We start from the raw sequence: 19,762 nt of genomic DNA, 5'->3' as shown, positions 1-19,762 counted from the left end.
TTACAATTCTACACTGCAAAATTCTACAGAAATGCATCTTGATTAAGACTATAATTTCTAAAGTGCTTCCTTGTAGTTTGTAGAGTCCTTTTCTCTCAGCCCTTGTAACAGGAAGAAAACATTTCAGCTGCAGTGACTGTTAAGCTGAAATCCATGTGAAAGTGTTTTTATTCTGATGCCTACCTCTTCATCTGAGTAGGAAGAGCTGAAGCACTGAGAGCTGTAATTGGTGCATTAGAATCTCTTGGAGACTGACTGTATTACTGTAGAAAGTGAAACTTATCAGTAATGTTAGCAATTCTAAATGTGCAACTGTTTGGATGACAAATTTCCTTAGTCAAAACTAAATGTAGAAAAAATATTATATTTTGAGAAAGAATCTGAATTTAGAAAACCACTTATTTTTAGTAATACTGATATGGACTTGCAACATTTTCTTTTTCCTTTTTTTCAGTTGTATTAATTATAACTGCTCATATTTGTTGAGCATACTCCTTGCATTCATTAAAGTATCAGTATTGGTTACAACAGTCTCCAGCCTTTCCTTCAGTGTAATAGTTTTTCTAGTGTTCGTAAAGATCATTGAAATAGGCATGTGGACTTCTGACTGTTTCAAAACCCTGACTGCTGAGGTCAGAAATGGAGGTGGTGTTAGGTCAAACCTTACGTTCAGGAGAGAGCTTCTGTGCACAACATCCAGTTGCAGAAGTGGGATGCCTTCATGCTCTAGCTTCATACTTTATAAAACCATCTCTAGAAATCACTTAATCCATTTCTCGGCTTTAAAAGAAGATCAACTCAGCTATCTGTAAATATAAAGAAAGGTTAATGGTAGTCTCTGCATAACACTGAAAAATGAAACATTCAGTACTCTTTTCTTGACTAAATGCATACTGCTAGCATTTTTATGATAAGTCAAAGTAAGTTCTTATAGGCAGAAATCATATTAAAAAACATTCAAGGAATATTTTAAATATTTTATGTTTTTTTGAGAGAAAGTGTATAGGTTGCTATTTTTTTCATGCAATGAAAGAGGTCCAATAGATGAATAAAGTGATGATGCATCTATTTCTGATATGAATTTTATACAAGCTTTTTAATTTTCAGTGATCTGTTCTTATTTGTCATTTAAGTTCTGAAAAAGTTAGATAATCAGACCTCCAAAAACTGGATGTTTTCCTGTATTCTCAAATTCCCTCTAGGAGTCTAGCTGGAAACCTCATTTTTTTTCCACAAGGAGCAAGAATGCAAATAAAATGCGTGCTTATGCAAATAAAATGCGTGCTTAACCTGAGCCCATGTAATTATTCCGCAGTCATGCTCCAAATTTGCTGTCTCTCTAGTGCTGTACAACAGCACTTCCAAATCCTACCAAAGGAAGAAAACACTGTGTTTTTAATGAAGTGAGCTGTTTTGGCACCGGTGATTTTCATCCATTACTTTCAAAAGAATGCTGTGATTGTTGCTGTAGCAAAAAGTTCTAATAGAACATATTTCCATGTTAAACAAAACCATGTTATTACCAAAGTAATAAGAAGCAGCCATCTTCAGTTCAGCATATTTTAACATAAAAGCTGCATAGATTGAATTGCTAGGTCATAGGCTTTATTTTTCCTTTAAGGAAGGGGGTTGGAGACACTTAGAGGGCTAGAAGTTAGCTATATAAAAAGAAAAAGAAAATCCTTGTCACTGTCTTTTCTCCTGGCTCCAGCGATTGAATCTGTGCTGGGCTCTCAGATTGGACAGCATTCAGGTGCTGCAGTTTTCTGTCTTCAGAGTTAGAGCTATATGCATGCAGTAAGCCAAAGAAAAATTATTTTAGTGTGTTTTTGGGTAATTGTGCCATTTAGTTCAGTTATGGTGAGACTGTTGATAAAGAGAGGAAGTAAAAAAACCTAAAGCTAATGGGAAGGAGTTATATTTACATCTTTGAAAGAATAGTGGATTGAAATTAGAAAAGAAATGTGAAACTTCATACATAACAGAATTTCTGTGAGTGAAATATCTTGGCAAATGCAGGAACTTCAGAAGGTTTGTACTTTAAATGTGGCAGTACTTAAAATTAACTGAGCTGGACCCAAAAGCAAGTGGGTAGGTAAATGTCCAAGAATTTTTCACTGAAATACTATTGCTTAAGGAACAGATTTTTTTTTTAATACATGTGAGAAGGGGAAGATGTTGGGGAGGGGGAGATGGATAGTTTCTATATTGATGCTGGCTATCCGGCAAGATTTGTAGAGCAATCCTTTTACCCATGTTGCAGATTGATGGGTAACTGTGTGATGTGCCATCTGCTTAAGTGTTTAACATCTGTTTAACTGTTAAGTTAAACTTAGTCTTTGTGCATATATGCTCTTACTTTTTATTTATTCATTAGAAGACCTCTAACAAGTAATTAAGCTATCTAAATAAAAGGGAGTAAATAACCTTGAAAGCAGCAGAATTGTATTTTTAATGAGGTGTGTTCACATTAACGACTTGGATTACTGTTGGATCCCTTTTTTTGGTAAAGTATTTGTTTAAAACTGTGTGTGTTAACTGGAACATGCAATGAACATCCATTTCATACATCCACAGCTGAGAAAATAATAGGTGCTGAAGAACTGTTTCTATCTACATACTGAATAAACCCTACTGAGTGTTAAAAGTACTGGGTGAGTGTGAACATCATGTTCGGGATTCAGCCCACTGTTTAATCCAGAATAGAAGCGTAATTATCAGGATGGTTTGGGTTTGGTTGGTTTTTCTTTTCAGTTATGTTTTTGGTGTGCTTTGCCATTTTATTGTGAAGGTAAACTAGGTAAGTGGCGAGGAAAGCAAGTGTCAAGCAGAGAACACAGTCTAGGCAACCAGAGGGTGATTTGGAGAAGGGCATCTCTCCAAATCTCTCTCATCTCTCATTAGGAGAGACTTTGTGGGGACTACTGAGACTAGTGGGGACTACTAATTTCTTTAATTGAGCTTCTGGAAGAGGTCTGAATACCTGGCCACTGTGCTGGAGTCGGGTGAATGTGTAAGGACAGGAAAGAGCAGTAACAATGAGAGCAGAGCTGAAAGGAATTAGGAGAAATTTGTAATTTTTCCTAGTTTTGGACAACAATGACTTGAAGACTGAGATTTATTGAAATACTAGAGAAGATGGACTTGCAAGTGCTGAAGCTGCAGATTAAGGTGGAGGTCTTAAAAATCTGGAATTTAGATGGCTGAGTGAGGAACATAAATACAGGGGACTGACAGTGGTGAAAATCATTAGAAGGAAACCTTCCTCTTGTATTAAAAGAGCACAGTGAATGGGATAAAGAGAACTGAAGCTGGTAAACAGTCCATGAAAGCAAGTCCTAGGCAAAAGTCCTAGGCAAACTTCATTGTCTAATAATTTTAAACAATTATGAAATGACTTCATAAGCCTTGACTGTCTCACAATTACATGCTTTGTATGGCAGATTCAATAATAAATATTTGTTGAAATACTGTACATATTGGAAAATCGAGCTTTCCATTCTTTGCTGTAACCCCCATATTCCTCTTCCTCATTCTTTTGAGCAAAGGTATCTTTAAATAGAGGTAAATTTGAGTTCAATGCAAATAAATTCTTCAGAGGTGATGTTCTTATGATTTATTTATATTAAATTTGTGATACATGTTTCTGTTTTAATGCTTTGTTGTAATTTAATATCTTTGCCTTTATTTTGGCAATTGAAAGGGTCTTGAACATTAACAACATTCATAGATTCATATAATATGCTGAGTTGGAAATGACCTATCAGGATCATTGAGTCCAGCTCCTGGCCCTGCACAGGACATCTGCAAAAAACACACCATGTGCCTGAGTGTTGTTCAAATGCTTCTGGAACTCTGCCAGGCTGATGCTGTCACTATGGTCCTGGGGAGCCTGTTCCAGGGCCCAAACACCCTCCTGATACACAACCTCCTGTGGTGGTTTGACAGGAAATGTGTTTTCTGGGATGCTGTGGTCAGGCCAATGGATGCTCAGATTTCAATATTGGCACCTAATGTGGCCATTGGGACATTGGATCCACCTCTGAGAACACGGGGTTAAAAGCAGGGCTCTCCCCTGGGAGGCTCTCTTGGGTTCCGGTCAGTGAAAGGTTCAGAGTTCCCCTGCCCGGCTGTGGGCTGGGCGGGGCAGGGGCAGCCATGGGGCCGGGTGAGGTAGGCCCAGGGGCAGCCATGGGGCCGGGTGAGGTAGGCCCAGGGGCAGCCATGGGGCCGGGTGAGGTAGGCCCAGGGGCAGCCATGCGGCCGGGTGAGGTATGCCCAGGGGCAGCCATGCGGCCGGGTGAGGTAGGCCCAGGGGCAGCCATGGGGCCGGGTGAGGTAGGCCCAGGGGCAGCCATGGGGCCGGGTGAGGTAGGCCAGGCCCTGGACAGAAGGGAGGGGAAGGCCCCTGCAGGATGGAAGGGTGGAGGAGCACTGAGAGGCATGGGGCAGCCACCCCCACCCCTCCCAGGAGAGACAGAGAGAGAGCCTGTGCCTGTGCTTGTGCCACCTTGAAATTGAATAGTGGCCGGCGGAGAAGGAGAAGGGGGATGTGGTGAGAAGGTGCCCGGCTGGGCAGCTGTGAGAGTTCTGGACTGACAGTGCCTCAGATTTTTAACCCTTTTATTGGATGATGGAAACCTTACAAATGCTAATCCTCCTGGAGTTGAATGAGAAGAGATATAGAGATGAGATAAGAGGAAATGGGCCATGAGAGAAATAGAAAAGAACTCAGGTGGAAGAGATGATGGAATAGCTTATGCTGGACTCTTTTTGTATAGCCATGGACAGAGCCATGTTCCTTGTGATACAGGGACTGCATTCTAGAGGGAGGCAATGCCTCAGGACCAAGAGGGTTCGGTGTGGGTACCCCTCAGCCCCAGGGGGTGAAAAATATGGGGGGGACAGATGTCCCAAAGTTGAGACTGCCATTTTGGAGTGGGACAAAGCATCCTTAAAAGTTGACCCTAGAAGCAGCTCTGGTCCGTGTTCAGTGGTGAGAGCGCTGCACATGAAAGGAAGAGGTCACCATTGGCACAAGAAGGACTCCTTCTCCTCTTGATGAACTGAGAATTGAGCATTCTGAAGGGTGGTGCCGGACCCGATGATTTGGGGGATGTATTGTATTGGGAATTTGGTGGGGCGGAGGAGGAGATGTATTTGTGAAGTTTTCATTTTCCTTGTGTGTTTCTTTTTTTTTTCCTTTCCCTTGTAGTTTAGTTAATAAAATTTTTTCTTTTCTAAGTGGGAGCCTGCTTTGCTTATTCCTGGTCACATCTCACAGCACAAACCAGGGAGAGAGTATTCTCATGGAGGCACTGGCATTGTGCTAGTGTCAAACCATGACACCTCCCCAGATACAGCTTCAGGCCTGAAGGTTCTGTCACTGGGCACCACAGAGGAGAGATCAGTACCTGCCCTTCTCTTCCCTTCCTGAGGAAGTTGTAACTGCAGTGAGGTCTGTCCTCAGTCTCCTCCAGGCTGAACAGATCAAGTGGCTTCAGCTGCTCCTCATTCAGCTCCCCCTCAAGGCTGTTCTCCATCCTCATGGCCCTCCTTTGGGTGATCTCTAATAGCTAAATGTCTTTCTTATATTGTGATTGAACATCATTTATTTGTTCCTATACTGTAATGCCAGACTATATACTGACAGACTGAGGGAGTTGGGGCTGTCAACCTGGAAAGAGAAGGTTCTGTAGGGAACCTCAATACCTGAAGGGGGCTTAGAGGAAGGCTGGAGAGGGATTTTTCACAGGGCATGTAGTAATAAAACAGGAGGAATGGCTTTAAACTGAAAGGAATTCTTAGAGTAGATATTAGGAAGAAATTTCTAACTGTGAGGGTGGTGAGGCACTGAAGGAACTGCTTGCTCAGAGAAGTTGTGGATGCCCCATCCCTGAAAATGTTCAGTGCCAAGTTGGATGGAGCTTTGAGCAATCTGGTTTAGTGGGAGGTGTCACTGCCTATTGCAAGGGAGTGGGAGCCTGATGTTTAAGGTCCTTTCCAACCCAAACTATTCTATGGTTCTGTTAATGTGTGACACATCTTAACTCACCTAAACATTCCTTTAAAGAGGTGAAGCAAACAACAGTTCAGCCACATCTAATTAAATATAAAGGGGTTGAACTAAAATACAAATAATTTCTGTTTTGAACTGTTAATCAATGCATGCAGGTGACTGAAAGCAACCAAAAACAGCCACAGCTGAAATGCAGAGAATAAGTTTATTCCATTACCTCTCTGACTGGAGGATCCTGAAACAAGGCTGGGCAGCGGCGACACGAGTGAGGGCACAGGCACCATCAGGCTCAGTCCAATCCTAGCGGGTGGCGGGGCTGCGGCTGTGCCCATTTATCCAGGGCCTGAGCACGTGTAGTTTAGCACCATGCTGTGACCTCCCTGTGCTTTTTATGGTCTCTGCTTTGATCTTTCTCCCAACAGGGAGCTGAAGCATGTCTGGGATAGGGCCTATAAGTCTCTGTAAGCATCTATGTTATCTCTACACAGAAATTCTACTTCTCCAAACAGATAGAGGATAAACAGCAGTAGATTTAATATATGGTTTCCCACACTGTTTATTCTCTAGGCCTTGGCATTCCCAGCTAGAGCAAATCCACCATCTTCCTTGCCATTCTTCCCCCTTTAACCATTTCTTCTGAACACAAACGGAACTTACATCACTTTTTTCAAGTGTATCCATAGCTGTTTTCACATTGAATGACATAATAAAGCATCTCTGACTCTTCATAATTCCTTCCACTCTTCTCCCCCCTTCAAGGTCACCTGCCAACACTTGGGAATCACACTGAGCACATCTACTTGTAGCTCCATGGGAGAATTGGTATAACCGCGTCAGAATACAAGATTTCACTGAAATCCTGTTCAGTTTTGAGCTGTGGATTGAAGTGAAGCCATTTTTAAAAGGAAAAAATTGTGAAGGCATTCTCCTTGGATAAAAGAGAGGACTGCATTCTCCTCTGGTAACATAGCAGCCATACCTGGCAAGGGCTATGCATTAGCTTTCAGACAAACTATAGCAGCAGGATGAAAATATTGCAGGCATTTTGACTTTAAATTTCATTTTCAAGGTGCTATATATCTAATTAAAACCCTTTTCAAGGACAGAAACTCAGTTACTTCTAATGATAAAATGTATCAGATATCTATTTGCTTCACACTATAATGTGTATAAAATAAACAGTAAACAAAGTATAATCCCAAAATATCATCCATTCATATTTTTTATTCTGTGTTTAAAATCCTCATAGTAATGTATATAGAGATACTGTGCATATTTATATGTACACAGAGAGTGGCTGAAACTTGTGCTTTATTCTACTTTATGAAGTTCAGCCTAGTCGTGAGATTGCATTATTTCTAAGCTTCTTATTTGTAAATGCGAAGAGTTTTTCAATCATCTGCAGTTGATGTTTACTGCCAAATGGCTGATATGGGAGCCTCATCTCTGCCTGGTGGCTTGTGCTAGTTAAGAAGTGCTCTTCAGCTCAGCAAATGTGTGCACAGGTGTGTGCATGTATTCTTGCGCCAACTGTTTAACTTGTTTGACATTAAGTATGTTGGAAAAACTTGATCATGGTTCTGTCAGTGGAATAAGAAAATCCTAAGTAGATGATGATCTTCAGGTGAGGGTGCTGGGGAAAGGACATGGAAAGTTGTACAGGCATGCTTGGTCTTACTTTTGACATCGAGGCAGAGTATGTAGCTGTCTTTCTGCATCCCCTTCTCTCTGGGCCAGCCAGAGCCATCTGATTATTCTGCTCAAGCTTAACTAATTACTGTACTGAGGAGCTGTGTTCAGTGAGATGTCTTGACCAAATCCAGGAATTCATAAGCGGGCTCCATAGGAAGCCTTGGCAATGGCAGGCACTTGCCTTTTTTAATGTGTGGCACAGAAAGCAGTTTAATTCTATGATAAAACACCCTCACCGTAAGGAATTAAAATACCTTGTTGCACTCAGTACTGCATACACATGCATATCTGTACACGGACAAAGTAAAAGTCTCTTGTCTTTTCATCACTTTTTCTCTTCTTCCCCATCTCCAATATAACTATTCCACTAAAATTTTTCATACACTTCTTGGAATAATATGAAGCATTTAAGAAATAATAATAAAAAACAGTAAACAATATATATTTTTCTGAGATAACTTATTTAGATCTGTCATAATTTTTTTTTATCATGCTCTTACGTCATCCCTTAGGACTAGTGGCTCTTCTGGATATCTGAGAAAACAGTGAAGAAAATCACTTTTCTGTAAGCTTAGCAAACATCTAGAGAAGTCTGTTAGCAACCTAATGAAATTACAGAAATCAGCAGAGCAGCAGAAACTTCCAATTTCATCAGTATTATGTGCTGAGGTTGACAGCACAAGACAATTTCTGCAGGATATAAATACATAGCTAAAAGGCATGATTTGTTTTTAAAATAACCAAACCACAAAAATGTGAGGCACAAGCTTTAAAATGTTGGGGAAATTAATAGATTGGACAAATTCTCTACTTCTTAGTGTCTGGTTTCAGCTGTAATAGAGTTAGTTTTCTTCTTAATAGCTCTTACAGTGCTGTGGTTAGGATTTAGCATGAGAATAATGTTGGTAACATCACTGAGGTTTCTGTTGCTCCTCAGTAGCACTTACCTTAAGGCAAGGACTTTTCCTCTTCCCATGCTCTGCCAGCCAGCAGCTGCACAAGAAGCTGGGAGAGTCTGCTCAGCCAATACAGCTGACCCCAACTGGCAAATTTTGGGCCATGTTATATACCATACCATGAAAATCATACCCAAAATATAATCCAGGGGGAATTTATCATAAGAGGGGTCATTGCTGGGGGATGGATTTGGACATCGGTTTGTGCTGAGCAATTGTATTGTGCATTACTTTTCTCTCTTGGGTTTTTATCCTTTTATTCTTCTCTCTCTTGGGTTTTATTACTCTCTCTCACACCCTCTTCTTTCCATTGTTACTGTTGCTGTAATTGGTTTTATTAGAATTTTTATTATTATTGCAGCTATTATCTGTTATAGACTGTTCTCATTTTAACCCTTGAGTTTTTAATTTTTTTCCTGATTCTCCTCCCCATCACAGCATGAAGGGGTTGGGGAGAGGTACCTGATTGCCATTCAATTACGCAAAGTTATGGTAGGCACTTTAGTCTATAAATATGTGTTAAAATTTGACTTAGCCCACCTGCTTCTTACATGGCTTGAAACCTCAGATTCTGACTGCTTCATGTTGTCATGTCTTAGATACTCCAAAAATGCTTCTATTAATTTAATTTTTTAGTTAACAGTTACACTGTTCCAACTGTATTTGAATAGATAGTACAACAGCAATGGATAGCAGTGGTTGCTGATGGGGCTGACTGATGCTGGGGTGCTCCTGGGGCTGCACATCTCCGGGTCCATTGCCCTTCCCTGCAGGAGATCTCTGAGGAAAGACAGACATGTGTGCAGTATGCTGATAGGTGTTCTGTTGGAGGAAACAAGTAGTCCCATCGTCAAGTTACAGTTTCTTCCACAGGCTAATCTAATAGTATTATGTAAATCGCTCTCTGTTGGATTAGTGTAATTTTAAAAAGAGAAGTAGTCAAACAAATAGTAAAAGTAGTTAAATCTCAGTACATTATGTTTTCAGAGTTGTGTACTGAATATCAAATTTTTAAATAGGAAGAAAATCCCTGCATGTCAGAAACATAGTGAGGCACTTATTACTCTGATTGCAACTTAATGCCTTTTCCTTACTCCTATTTCCTGCTCCCATTAAACTTTGGAAGGCAAGTCTTCTGGACCAACTCTGTGTCCAGCTTAGAACTCTTTCTCCAGGTTCTTGGAGCAAGAGTTTTACTCTTCCAAGAACAAACTACCTGGATAGAGCTGGTGCAGACAGCTGGGAGTGGGAAAGAATACAGGGTATCTGCCACCCCTAATCACTGTCATCATCCTTGTGGAAAAATGGAAGTACTCTTTTGTGTTTTCCCTTTGATTCTAAAGGAATTTTTATATTTCTGTATTTAAAACTTTCCTTAATTCATGCTGATGAGTAGTTTTTTTTGTGATCCCACTAAGCAAGGACCAATAAAGGTTGACATATAGGGGCTTTATTGGTGCTTTCATCCCCTATCTGCATGACTTTTGCTTATACATATATTGTAAAGGGCAGTGTGTCTCATGATGTAAAAAGGATACAGAAATGTTATGATTAGGTAATGGGTAAGTACTTGTTCTGAAGTGAGTCTGAAAAATCACTGGATGTGGATGTATGCCAAGTGTCCCACAAAGAGTAGGTTTAAGGTAGTAATTAAGGGCTGGTTGAGTTAAGGATTACAGGATCACAAAACAAATTACTATTATTAGCAGAAGTATTTGTTCTTACATCAAGCTGTCATCCTGCCTTGCTGTTTAACCTGATTCTGCTATGTGGAAAAAGAATGATGTCGGACACTTTATTAAGTGTGAATTTGTGATTTACTTTGGGGAGAGGGTGCAGTGTGATTAGTGTAATTTTCTTCTAAAATGGCTGTCATTTTTTGACTTCATGCACTTTAAAGCAAACCTACAAAAGCAAGGAAACTTAAAAAACTAAAGGACTTTTCTGGCTTTGAAGATGGTGTATGAATGAATGCTGAATCTGAAAATGTAGGATCTTTGGGAAGATATTACTGGATATTCTATGAGTGTTATGTGTGCTAAGCTGATCTATACTAGCTTGTCACTACAGTTCTGCAAGGGAAAGCCCAGTAAATACATTTTGATTTACATATCTCCTCTGCTTTTAAAACAGGAGTTTAGAGAGAGTTGTAAAATAGTGTGGCTTAGGGATCACAGGAATGAAACAGCCCCTTTGATTGCAGCTTAAGTGTGATCTGCATGTACAGCGTTTAATAACAAGCAGCTAATTGTGTGGTTGTGTGCTGAATAAATACCACAACAGCAACAATAAGAAGGTTATTTGGTGTATAACTGGCACTTACTCACAATACCTGTTAGCTGGTGAACTTCTTACAGTCTTGAGCAGTGTCAAAGATTTTTGGAGCTTCACCTCCTGTCAAACCGTGGATGAGACCAATCTTTAAAGTAAAATGTTTTAAACAATGTATTGGACTTCTGATAACACTTTTATATTGAATAGTGATAGGTCAGGGCGTCCTTCCAACAGGTGGTTGTGGACAGAGAAAATAGTGAACGACTGAAAAAATAAATGGCATATCTCAGGAGAGAGGAGATCTACTTGTTGTATGTAGTCCCCTTTGTTCCAGGATGTCAACCTCATGCTGTAACGTCATAGTTGACCCATTGCCAAAATAAGATTAAACAGTCTTAGCCTAAAAGGCATTGGAAGCATGAAGTGGCTTTGGGGAATGATGTAATTCAAATATGCATAATACTATGTAAAAATCATCATGTCAGTAAAACACAGACAACTCTTAATCCCCGCCAACTTTTATAATTAAATCTTGGATATCAGAATATATTGAATGTCTGTGTATTTCTGAGTTATGTTTTTCCTTTTTCATTCCAGAGCTGATGTTAGATGTAATTTTGGTTCTTATATTTTATTTTGGGGGTTGTTGTTTCTGTGTTTGTTTGATTTGCATTGTAGGGATTGTGTAGGGATTACAGGGGGGTGAGGGTGGGTAGAGGGGAGGAGAGGGGAAGGTTGTTTCTTTTTTTTGTTTGTTTTGTTGATTTTCCAGAGTAAAGCAGTAGCTTTTGCTAAATTTAGAGGCTGTGCATTGATAAGAGAGTGGTTAGCCATGCAGCATTCAAGCCTGTGGATTAATCATAAGCAGAAATATTTTTCTTCCTCTATCAGACATTTTAGACTTCTAGCCTGAAAGCCAGGTGGTCAAAAGACAAACAGCAGCTTTTGACTTCCTTGTGATCTATGAGCTTAGGTAGCTGTTTGGAGTTGTGATGATGTCTGCATCTGTCTACTACTCCACTTTGTTTTTTCTTTGAAACTGTGAATTTTCTGCAAAACTGACTGCTTTTTAAATAAAGCTTTGTATCTCTGTGGAGATGTGCATGCTGTGGGGGAGAGTGTGAGACAATCCCTTGCTTTTCTCACTGGAAGCAAGAGCCAGAAAGGCTGTGTTTTCAATTCAGCAGTGCAAATACCTCTACTCTGGCAGTGCAAAATTGGTCAGACCTTGGAGATCAAACTCAGTTTTTGTGAAATTGGACTGAACCAGGCAGAGAAGGCTGATGACCTTAGGATAGCTTGTCTAGCTCTCTGCTGTCAGTTTACAATGACACTGGTATTCCAGAGGTCTGTGCTTTCTCTTTCAGTCACATATGAAAGTCTTACATGTCAAAGTGTGTCTCTGATAACACTAGCAGGCCAAGTCTGGGCAAGTGAAGCAGGTCTTCCAGCCTGTGTGTGATGCAGAAGAGGATATGGTGTCGTCTGAAGCACTGCTCTGTCCACTGCAGTTTGTAATAATAATAATGTGGGGGTCCCCATATGGAAATCTGATTCTTGAAAACTTTATGTGAAATTGGGGGCGGGTGGAATTTAAGGCAAAGTCATTTTTCCTGCAATATAACATCTTCTCACAAGTTCATGAATTGATTTCATTAAACAATGAAGAATTGAACTTGAATGGTGATCATAATACTGAAACAAATCTAAACTTCAACTTTAGACTGTTGAGGTTTAAGACTTCTCTCAAAGTTTCCTTCACTCACTACCCATGGCTGCATTCAAAGATTTCCCAGATGGTGGTGGCTACTCTAGAGTGTCTTTCTAAGAGTTCACATGAAAGGTCCTGTCTTTGCCCTGTCCTTCCACGAGTGACAGTCATTTAGCCTTGCCCAACTGCATGTCCCAGTTCAAGACAATGTGTCATCACTCAGGGTACTATGTGGGATCAGCACAGTAATGGTGGCATGAAACGTGTAGCTCTAAGTGCTATATGGCTGTTCAAGTAGTCAAACCTATTAAGGCTAGCTCTGATTCAATTGCTGTTCTAAATCTGCTTTAGAGAACAGATCTTCTTCAGTTACCAGGGTAGGGTAACTTCAAAAAATGTTCTCCTTAGTATCATTCTGTAATTCTATTATTCCTTCATATGGTAAAAAAAACAGGACCAGAATTTCCTGAGACTCCTCAACAAGAGATTAGGGAAACTTAAAAGAAAAACACTTCTAGAAATCTTGTTCTTTCTTTATATCAACATTAGGCTCCTGGAGATTCCTGATCTAGATCCATGTGTGCATCTAGCAACAGCAGGCTTGTACATCAGGGATGGTGTGCTGGAGTCAGCAGCTTCCTGGAGTTTCTTCTGTTTTGTAATACAAGCACAGGTTTTGTTTCTCAGTACCTCGGTACTTTTCTCATCTTCAAACTTGTCCTTAACAAGATGAGTAATTCTTGATACTACTCTATTTAGTCAGTGCTTTCAAAATCCAAAGCAGTGTCATGAAACCATGTTTTGTTTTAAAATTTTTTTAAAAAACAAACTTAAGGATAGAATATATATAGAATAAAGTGAATATTGACAAATAATGTAGATTGTAAAAACTACAAATTGTCCCAACTGCAGAACAAAGGAAAAATATTCAATAAGCATATGGGAGGAGAAAACCAGAAACCATTACTTTTGCCCAGTAATCCCCAGTGCACATATTTGTCAAAAATCCAGTGGTCCTCACTGGTAAGGTGCTGCCTTTTACTTACTGATGTGCTGAAATGTGTACATTTGTGTTACAATTTAAGATTTAATTAATCTTAAATTACATTTCCTGCCTCTTCTAGGTTTTCTTCAAGTGCTATTGTAGATGGCATAAGAAGCAGTTATATTCTTAGGTCAGCCAGAGTTAAAAGCTGATTTCCCCCACCACAGCAAATAGGTTATTCTTAACTCTGAATTGTCTTGAACTGAACCCTCGTCATCTCTTTGCTTTTCAGTGGGCAGTTTGCCGTAGTGAAAAAATGCCGCGAGAAAAGTACTGGCCTGCAGTTTGCAGCAAAATTCATCAAGAAAAGGAGAACGAAGTCCAGCCGTCGTGGAGTGAGCCGGGAAGATATCGAGCGAGAAGTTGGAATACTGAAAGAGATTCGGCATCCCAATGTGATAACGCTTCATGACGTCTATGAGAATAAAACAGATGTCATTCTCATTCTGGAGCTGTAAGTAACTCTAGAAACCCACAGACTAGTAGGAGAATATTTGTTTCTTTGTTTTTTAAAAACAAACCAAAATTTGAGAATTGCAGTGATTCAATGGAAGTTCCTTATCACCCCAAAAGAAAACAGGTAATAGCCTTAGAAATCTTTGGTTTTTAGTCAGTGTTATAGTTTCCTGATTTCCACACATATTTTTCACTCTGAATGCACTACAAAGTTTTTTTTTTAAAAAATCAGCATATTTAGCATTTCTTCTTTTCTGCTTTTTACTTTAATCCCTGTTGATGTTGTGGATCCAAAAGAATAGCCTGGAACTAAATATACTGATTTGAAGATCAGAGCACAGGAAAATAGAGATTCAAAGTGCAGATTAGTTTAGGAAATTTCACTGTGTTTTGTGTTGGTGTAAAGTGGCCTCAGTGAATGCTTTTTCTCATTTTCTGACCCACATAGAACAGAATTTTCCCACAGTTCTCTCTTGTTAAAATGAGAACTGAACTTCCACACAGTTTCATACTGGTTTAATTACCAATTTTTCATCCAATGTCATTGCTAATAGATTGAGCTAAATATGTCAGCAGAAGCTACTTCTCCATTTTTTAAAGTCTGGCTTCCAGTTCCTCAAAGACTGCAATTGTAGGAGTTAAGCCTTAGTCACTTGTTAAGAGTTTGTCAGTGGTGCTGCTGGAATGTGCATATCTTTACACAGGTGGCATGCCTGGCCCTTTTTTATTGCCATACCTGCTCAGTATCAGTTAACCATACTGTACAGTAAGAAATTCATGCATGCAGAAGACTTGGTACTGGAATCTTGGGCAGCACTCGTGTCTTTTTGTGGGCTGTTCATGTGGTTTTTCTTGTGCAGGTTTTGTCTTCCTGTTTACTAGATTTGATAAATTGTATTTCCACTTTATAAAGGTACTTCAGTGTTGCATGGTTTCAGTAACATATACATTTACAGTATAGATTTAAAAAGGAAACTGGGATGTAGCTTTTGGAGTTCCATTCTTTCTATGGTCTATATATGCATGATACTACTTTGTTATGTTATGTTTTCTTATGCAAACATATTTTTACACTTCTAGTCCAGCATGTGATATCTTATTGTAATAGCTGTAGTCTGGCTTGGTTTTTTTAGTTCCAGTTGTATACACTTGAATTAGTTTACCAAATGTGGATAATTTAAACAAGTATTTTTTTCCAAACTAAATTATCATCTGGTATAAAGTAAAAGTTCCTTATATTCTTACTATTTCTGGGTTTTGTTCAGAATTCTTTGAAGTGTGATGTGAATACACAGCAAAATTGTGATGCTTCTTCCTCTCCCTACTTGATACTAACTCTCATGTTCTCTTGCTCTACAACTTTACTGTCAGAGTATTGCTGCTTCTGCAGCTCCTTCTGCTCTGAAATCTGTACAGATGAAATCAGGCCAGTGTCTGTACTTGAAAGCTGTGAGGGACACTTGGCAATCACGGCAGTGGTAGGAGGAATGGGACTACCCCACCCACCCCCACTTGAGGCATGGAATGGGAGCTCTTTGGGCAGCAAGGTTGCTGTGTGTGTGTGTGTCTGTGTGCAACCACCACTGTCCATTGAGCAGAAGAATGACTATCTGCATATTTCATAAGCTTGATGTCATGAAGCTCAGCAAATTATTTGTATTGCAATTTAGTAATTGTTTTGCAAGGTGAGCAACCCCTATATAGTTTCAATCTGAGATTTTTTTTTTCACTTTTCCAAACTGCTTTGTGAGTCTTTCAATTGAAGAAGTGCTGTTTTGGATATCATAAAGGTAATGCATTTATTTATTTAGACAGTCAAAGAGGAAAAGATGATGTTAGCAATCCCTTTGTAAACTTGAATATGCTAACTGCTACAAAGTTTTGTAGTTCTCAAAATCCCTGTGATGTTACATAAAGCTATTGAATAGACAGGATTGTCATTTTAATCGCATGCTCAGACATAAAATATGTAATCCTTTTTCTCTAATGTTCTAATATTCACATTTTACCTAGGGACCTTCCCTCTTGACAGTCTTTGTTCTTACAGAGCAATTTCATATGAACAGAAATAAAGCTGAAATCTCATTAAATAACCTGTTTCTCTATCTTCAGAATCTACCCTAAGTGTCCATTTTCCATTTTGATTAGAACATAGTATTTCCTGGCTCTTGTGTTCTGTTCTGACTACAATTATGAGGCAGTATACCACACAGAGACACAATTTTGTATGATTGAGCAACCACAGCTGCCCTTTTGTTGCCATATGTCAACATGCACAGTCCCAGGGTGACAGGGTCTATGGCCTATTCAGTATTGATTTTTATTTTCTGCTGCAGCAAGAGGTTTGCTATATTGCATACAGCCTCCTAAACATTTTTCTGCCTTACTAATTGGCAGTTTCTCAGAGGTGAGCAATTGACTGAACAAGGGGGAATGGCATCACATTGAAAAATGGCACACTCAGACTGGTTATTAGGGAGAAATTCTTAACTGTGAGAGTGGTGAGGCACTGGAACAGGTTGCCTGGAGGACTTCTGGATCTCCACTCCTGGAAGTGCTCATGGCCAGGTTGGATGGGGCTCTGAGCAACTGGTCTAGTGAGAGGTGATCCTGCTCATGGCAGGGGAGTTGGAGCTTGATGATCTTTAAGGTCAGCTTCCAGCACAAACCATTCTCTGATTCTATTCAAGGTCATGATTTATATGCAGGAAAATGTGGGCAGTTGGTTAATTATTGCAGTGGCCAAGTAGGTACTCAAAGCACCGAATACAAAACAGAGCTACTTTATCCACATAGGTGTTAGGAAGTTTTTCTTTGAACTACTTTATATCAGGAAACTGATTTATAAAAAAACCCAAGTTCAACGAAATATTTAATTTATGAAACTTTTAAAACCAAATCTTTCCTTAAAAGATTCAGCAGCCAGGGACAAGCATGAAATATCCTTGAAGAAGCTTACTTTATTGCAGTATTTTGGTATATTTAGAGCATTCAGACATATTTTCATAACTCTAGGTCTTAGTGAAAAATGTCTCCTTTCTTGACTTGGAAGTAACCTTTTAAATTTGCACTCTGTGGACTTTTACATCATCTTGAAAGGAATATTATGCATATTACATACAAACTGGAAGCCACTGTCTTTTCCTCATCTGACTTAAAACCTGAATAGTTTTCTTTTTTTTTGCTTTTATCACACAAATAATTGAATTAGTCTGAATTTTTCAGACTAATTTTACATTTTTCTATCCAGCTGCAGCTATTAGAGTCTGTTATATGTTAGCTGTACTAAGTTATTTCTAGTGAGCTCTGCTGAAGCCATCATTTTTTCAGACTTCACAGACTAGAAAACACAGATGTCCCTGCAGTGATAATTATTTTCTGTTCTCAAGCATGTTTTGCACCTACTTGATTCCCCTTTTCCTGACCTTAGATGCATAATTTCTCTCTTCCATTTTATTTCCTCTTCCACTTTATTAGGTCTTTATTTAGACTGCAGACGTAAAATATACTCAGTTTGTGATTCTTTGTGGAGTCTTGGTTATGGTTTCTTGCTGCAACACAAAAAATAAATATTTTCATCCTATATTGTACAGTAGTTCCTTAAAATTCACAAAAGGAATGCAGGTGGTCTGTTTTTGAAAAATGGCTTGATAGCAATACCTGACTCCTTTTACTCAGTAGTGTATCCTGAATTTGAAATCTCGATTTAAGATGGTTATCTCTTCTAGCATGGTTCTGAGTGACAATTATCTGTTCTATAAACTTTTTAAAATAGAAAGTTTTGAAAGTATTAGAAGCATTTGTGCATTAAATACTAGGATTTATACTTCATTTGAAAGCATAAACTTTATTTTAGACTTAGTCCTGTATCTCACACTGTCTCTGACTTTCTGCTTTGGTGGTAGCTTCATATTGTTAATCAAAACAGAACAGTGCAAGAGGATGATACATCCTTGTGTAAAAAATTATGACAATTTCATTAATTGATCATTGAAGAGCAAATAAGAGCATGTAACTGTGAACTCTTGAAATTCCTCTTCTATCTTATTGGGGATTTAATTTAACTTTTTACAATTATGCTCAGGAAGAGACTTAAAGCCTATTTTCCAGAGAAGCTTGAAGTCTTCACAGGGCTTCCTTAATTTTTAGTTGTCTTTTGGTAGAAATACCTCTGAGATTTTTGTAAATTTTACCCATAAGTAAATAAGAAAGTTATTATCAAGTAGCTTTGCACTGCAGTTTGAGAGAAGGATTAAATATTTGGTGCTTCTGGCATGTATCAGGCAGTTAGCAAACCCTGTGACACCAATTTGTAGATCTTGTGCCACCTTTGGATTTCAAAATCCTAAATTCCAGGCCCACAGATAGATGCACAAAGAATATGTAGACAGGTTGGAACAAAGGCTTGACAGGGCTGACAGGACAGGCTCAAGAGCTGGTATGACTCTGCCACACAGTGAGCAGGCCTCAAAGGGAGAATTGCATTCCCTGAGCAAAATCATTGCCCCTCGTGTTTGGTAAACCCAAATGCTCCTCATTTATTAATCTGAATGTTGTAGACGAGATCAAAATACTACGGCACTCTGCTGGGCCAAGGTAACCACCTGCTGTACGCAGACTTTGGGCACTTCAGGAATTTCAGTGATGAAAACCTAAATACCAGTGGTGTTTGAGTGCAGAAAAGATTCACAGGAGCGCTCATGCCCTCTCCCACTCACCCAACCCCCCCTTAGTGGGATTTAGCTGCTTAAAATATAGTCCAGGTTTTGGTGCATGTGTTCTGGCTGACCTTTGAGACCAATGCTTCTTGTTCAGTATAATTGAAGAATTTAGGCACACTAAAGAGAGGATTTCATGACAGTTGATGTCTGTAATGGAAGCTGGACAAATCAAAATGAAAAGGCATGGTGATGCTGGAACATGTTTTCATTTTTCTGGTAGCTAGATAAAGAAAAATGTAAGTGCAATGTTGTTCAGCCAGTAGGTAATTTAATGAGCTAGCAGCCCTGTTCTGCTGTTTCAAAATGTTTGGTACACTTTGTACTTCTGAGGAGTGGGTTGGTAACTGCACAATTCATAAAGGCAGTGAAATGAAGTGGATGCAAACCCCCTTATTCTTACGTAAAACAGAAGTAATAATATATGAGTCTAGTCTTGGGCTGACAACTGTATGACTGGATGTCATACAAGACAGATTTGACCACAGAATCCCTAGGGAAAACATTTATTTTACAAGTTGACAGAATAAATGTTTGGACTAGAGAAGAATTCAGGTAATTTATCAAATTGCATCTGTTTTAAAACTGGAATAAATTGATGGCATGCTTCTTTAACTTTGTTTATGTTGTTTTGAAATCTAAGCAAGATAAATGTTCCTTCAAGGGATTTGGGTCTAGATTTTAGGGTTCATTTGTAGATTTTAAAATTCATTAAAAATCCTTTGATAATCATTAATTATCATTTAGGTGCTGTTGCATAATAAGCAGTGTGATCATAGCATATGACTGAGTCATTACGAGGTGACCATGCTGACTTTGAAGGTTAATTGATTCTAAGTTCCCTGAGTAGGTTCCCCTAATGACTTCCTCTGAGATCTAGCGATAGTTCTG

At 39.1% G+C, this 19,762-nt stretch overlaps 2 protein-coding genes across 3 annotated transcripts in view; one reads left to right on the top strand and one right to left on the bottom strand.

Annotated features, from left to right (window-relative positions):
• LOC139588964 (transcriptional regulatory protein AlgP-like) overlaps positions 1 to 19,762 on the bottom strand; it is a 296,504-nt gene that overhangs the window by 132,892 nt on the left and 143,850 nt on the right. The gene's annotated exons all lie outside the window — the stretch shown is intronic.
• Positions 1 to 19,762, top strand: part of DAPK1 (death associated protein kinase 1) — an 83,758-nt gene that overhangs the window by 25,545 nt on the left and 38,451 nt on the right. For both annotated transcript variants that reach the window (XM_071424822.1, XM_071424823.1), the window contains exon 3: positions 13,930 to 14,151. In XM_071424822.1, the coding sequence (XP_071280923.1) occupies positions 13,930 to 14,151 (222 nt within the window). The remainder of the gene's footprint in view (positions 1 to 13,929; positions 14,152 to 19,762) is intronic.

This window comes from Agelaius tricolor, unplaced genomic scaffold (assembly GCF_023055355.1).
Source record: "Agelaius tricolor isolate 1412-34295 unplaced genomic scaffold, bAgeTri1.0.p SCAF_4, whole genome shotgun sequence".
NCBI lineage: Eukaryota > Metazoa > Chordata > Aves > Passeriformes > Icteridae > Agelaius > Agelaius tricolor.
The sequence above is the reverse complement of the archived record's forward strand: the minus strand, read 5'-3'. Positions and strand labels throughout refer to the sequence as shown.